General features: G+C 33.5%; 1 protein-coding gene across 1 annotated transcript in view; it reads right to left on the minus strand.

Moving 5' to 3' along the window:
- Positions 1-1,674: 1,674 nt before the first annotated feature.
- The window catches only part of LOC107088613 (polypyrimidine tract-binding protein 2-like), an 18,263-nt gene continuing 16,011 nt past the window's right edge, over positions 1,675-3,926 (minus strand). Inside the window, exon 17 of the mRNA XM_015380898.1 lies at positions 1,675-3,764. Coding sequence (XP_015236384.1) covers positions 3,635-3,764 — 130 coding nt within the window. The 3' untranslated portion in view covers positions 1,675-3,634. The remainder of the gene's footprint in view (positions 3,765-3,926) is intronic.

Consider the following 3,926-nt stretch of genomic DNA (forward strand, 5'->3'; position numbering starts at 1 on the left):
ATGAAACTTTGAAAAATGTCAGTAATAAAAAGGTTTAGACAGTAGCTATCACATTTTTTATCTTTCTTTTTCTCATATCTCTTTAATCCCTTTTTTCTTTTTACATTTTTTGCGCATTTTTATTAAATTAAATTTTTTTCAAATTGAGTTTTGCAAGGTTGGATTTTTTTTTCTTCAAATCTGAGAATCTGATCTGTAAAATGCAATTTGAAAATAATGCAATTTCTTTAAAAAAAAAAAAAAAAAAATTCTGTAAAAACAAATAAACAACCAAAACCTTTTTAACAAATTTTTCAAAGTTTCTTTCCTGGAGTGCATTTTTATCCATAGTGAGGAAAATAGGTATTTGAACAGCCTGCTCTTTTTCAAGTTCTCCCAATTAGAATTCATGGAAGGTTTGAAATTGTCATCGTAGGTGCATGTCCATATTGAGAGACATAATCTAAAATAAAAGAAAACATAATTAGAAATCCAATGTATAATTTTTTTAATATTTATTTTTATGATACAGCTGCAAAAAAGTGACTTCTTCACTTTAATATCTATTTTAAAAAAAAAGTTTTTTTGCAAACAAAACAGTCACCATAGCTGTACAGTGTGTATATTTTATTGTTAAAAACATGGATTGGATTTTGCATCAAATGACCCAGAGTTGTTTTGGCTTCATCTAACCATGGGATCAGAAGTTGGTTGCTGCTCAAACATTGTATTCAAATCAAAGTAGCACTTCAAAATATTTTCTAAATAAAATTTAAAAGTTCTTAGACTAGAAATTACTAAATTAGTAAAAAGATTAAAAAAAAAAAAGTTAAAATAATTACTAAGTTACTGATCATATTTGAAAACAATATAAGCAGTTATATAAAAAAAGTTACTAAATTAAAAAAGGAAACATCTACCGTCTCCTGTATTATTAGTTGTTTGCTGAAAGGCTCAGCAGGCAGAACATTAAAATAATGAAGCTTACATACAAACCAGTTGTCTCATTTCAACAAACTTTGAAGCACTTTTGGTTGAAAGATGTTCTTTCCAAAAAGTTACTTTAGGTAGTTAGAATAGCTATGAATTTTACTCAAGTAAAAGAATGCAGTAAAAATACCCTTACATAAAAAAAAAGTTAAAGTAATCATGCGCAGGACCTTCCATGTATGTGTAATCATCTTTCCTTTTCAGAGGATAGGTTGAACCATGGTCTATGAAATGTTTAAAAACTTTTGCTCAACTTTCTCCCCGACCTGCTGTGCTCCTTGGTCTTCATGATGGGGATCGTTCACTAAAACCAACAGAACTCCTTTATAGAACAGCTGGCTCTACCCTGACATTGCATTACACACACCATTTAATATCGTAAGTTGATTTCTCAATGAAGGGCTTGGATTTTATTTATGGGTAATAGAGATGAATACTGATGAATAACTAAGATACTGAAAAACATGTATAGATATATTTCAGTTCTGTGATCTTTAAGTTGGTATAAAATTCCAACAAAACTCATGTTTGTATAACTTGACAAAAACATGAAATAAAGTTCAATACGTATGATCACACAAACTAACGTTCTGGTCCCTGGTCATTTTATGAGTGTGACCATGTCGGCTTTGTTCTCTTAGATCCAGAGAGAATAGAGAATAGTGAAGAGAAAGAAGTGAGATTAGCAGAACTGAGCAGAGTGAGAACAGACAAGTTTATTATAGGTAAGATACAGATGAGACCAAAGGCTTTGAGTTCATACACAAAAACACTTTTACTTGCGCTTGTTGGTAGAAAAGACAAGTTTAATTTGTGCTAGTCTGCTTTTTTTTTTCTCACAAAACAAACAAATCAAGTAGAAAATTTACAATACACCTTCAAAAATAATTTCAGCTATGAGAATGTAAAATGACAGGAAAATAAAAACCTACTTTAGAGATATCTTTATCTCACTAGAGCTCATCTGTTTTATAATGTTAGGATGTTTTAAATCAACAATCGGAACAAAGAATCCTGATAAGTGAGCTGGACCCTCTTTAGCATTATGTGAACGCCGCTTTACTAGAGGGTTAGAGCCACACTTAGATGGGGCTTTTATTTCACAAACGTTCAAAAATGATTTTCAAAGGTTTAAACTATAAATACAGCCAACATAACCAATAAAAGATCTGTTTATACACCAAAGCATCACCAGATTACAAACTAAAGGCACATGTGGTCCCAACAGATCTCCCAAAACCAGAGACCAAAAGCAGAATCACATGTAGGAACCCTATTTTAAACACAGCATTAGCATGCATCCAGCTGCATTTCAAACAAAGGAGATGTAGATTGAACTAAAAGGCTTCGTCTCTGCATGTGGATCCCCATTGATGATTACAGCGTGGCAACGTCAATACATTCAACATCCAGCAGTGAAAGGATGATTCAGAAAACACCAAACTATCGTCAGCGAATGGTGTTAGCTCAGATGAAGGCCATGAACCAAAGCCAGGTACACACTGCTGTGATCATCTGCTTTAGACAAAATCTTCGATGGAGTTACTTAAAAATCTGTCATCAGTTCAAATTAGTAATCTGTGGTCTTATTGAGTGAGAAGTGCATTAACCAAAGGTGTTGGATGAGAAACAAGCTGTGAAAATTTGTGGAAAATTAAGGTATGTGGCTGCAACTGAGACAATAGAAAGTATTTTCATATAATGAAGACCTGCAAATAATGTCACATATGGAATAAAAATGTGTTATGCAACCTCTAAAAATGGAGTTAAAATGTCTTTCTGGGGAATTGTGGAGAAGATGGCAAAAGATGAGATTTTTTTTAATCTGAAGTTAAACATCGTGTGTATCCAAGAATGTGGCAGCATTCTTTGATATAAGAACATGCAAAAGTTTGGGTTCAAATGTTACATTTAAAGTCTTAATTCCCTGTTTGAGATGTAAATTTTCTAATGATAAAAAGACCTAATTGTTTTCTTTAAATAATGGTGGTGTGTTTGCAGGCAGGGCTTTAATCCCATCCTAGATTGAATTCTTCACTGATTTTTCTAAGACAGACCCAAACCTTTGCACACCCCAGTATTTACAGAGGGCTCCACCGAAAACATCTACATGCCAAGGATGGCAGATTTATTATTTTTTATAAAGTATGGTAGAGATTCACTGATCAGACAAGGTGGTGGAAAAAAATAAAGTTATCATTCAGATTTACCTGGAAGGAAATGGAATCAACCAAAAATCCAAAGAGAGCCATAAAATGAACAGCCACAGTTTACCTGTGTGAAGCAACGCAAGATCAAAACAGCACTTTGCACGAATTGGCTTAAAAATCACTAGTTTTCACTCAAAGTACATCTGGTCACCTGTTAATAAAAGTCAACAGTGACGTGGATTTAGACCTTTACGAACTAAAGGGAAACAACATTCAGCTGGTGTTCTGTTACTCTTCAAAACGTAGGTAAAATGTCAAAGCAACAGAAACTGAGCACAGGACTGTTTACAATGCTTTAAAGAGAAAAACAAAAACACTGTTAATGGAATTTGCTTTTTTACAATACCTCAACAAAACAAAAACTATTCATAGAAAATAAAAAATAGAAAAACGACAAATGGTAGTGGCCTCTTTGCTAGTCAAAGGTCTTCTAGGTTAGACGTTTGGTGTGCCCGTTAGATGGTGGACTTGGAGAAGGAAACTTTAAGATGGTGATTTCCTCCCATGTCATAGTTGTGAAGGTCAATCAGAACCTGAATCGCCTCCTCCACAGATGACATCTGGATCAAGGCCATCTTACGGTCCCTGTAATGGAGACGGCAAAAAACTCAAATTCACTGCAGAAATAAAACACTGGATATGCAAGTTAAAACCAAAACTGTTTTTTAGGGGTTGAACAATAAGCTAATGCTGTAAATGTTCCTTTGGTGAACTCTGGCTAGTGATCAAAATCAAATCTGTCAATTT

This window comes from Cyprinodon variegatus, unplaced genomic scaffold, assembly GCF_000732505.1.
Source record: "Cyprinodon variegatus isolate N-32 unplaced genomic scaffold, C_variegatus-1.0 Scaffold224, whole genome shotgun sequence".
NCBI classification, from domain to species: domain Eukaryota; kingdom Metazoa; phylum Chordata; class Actinopteri; order Cyprinodontiformes; family Cyprinodontidae; genus Cyprinodon; species Cyprinodon variegatus.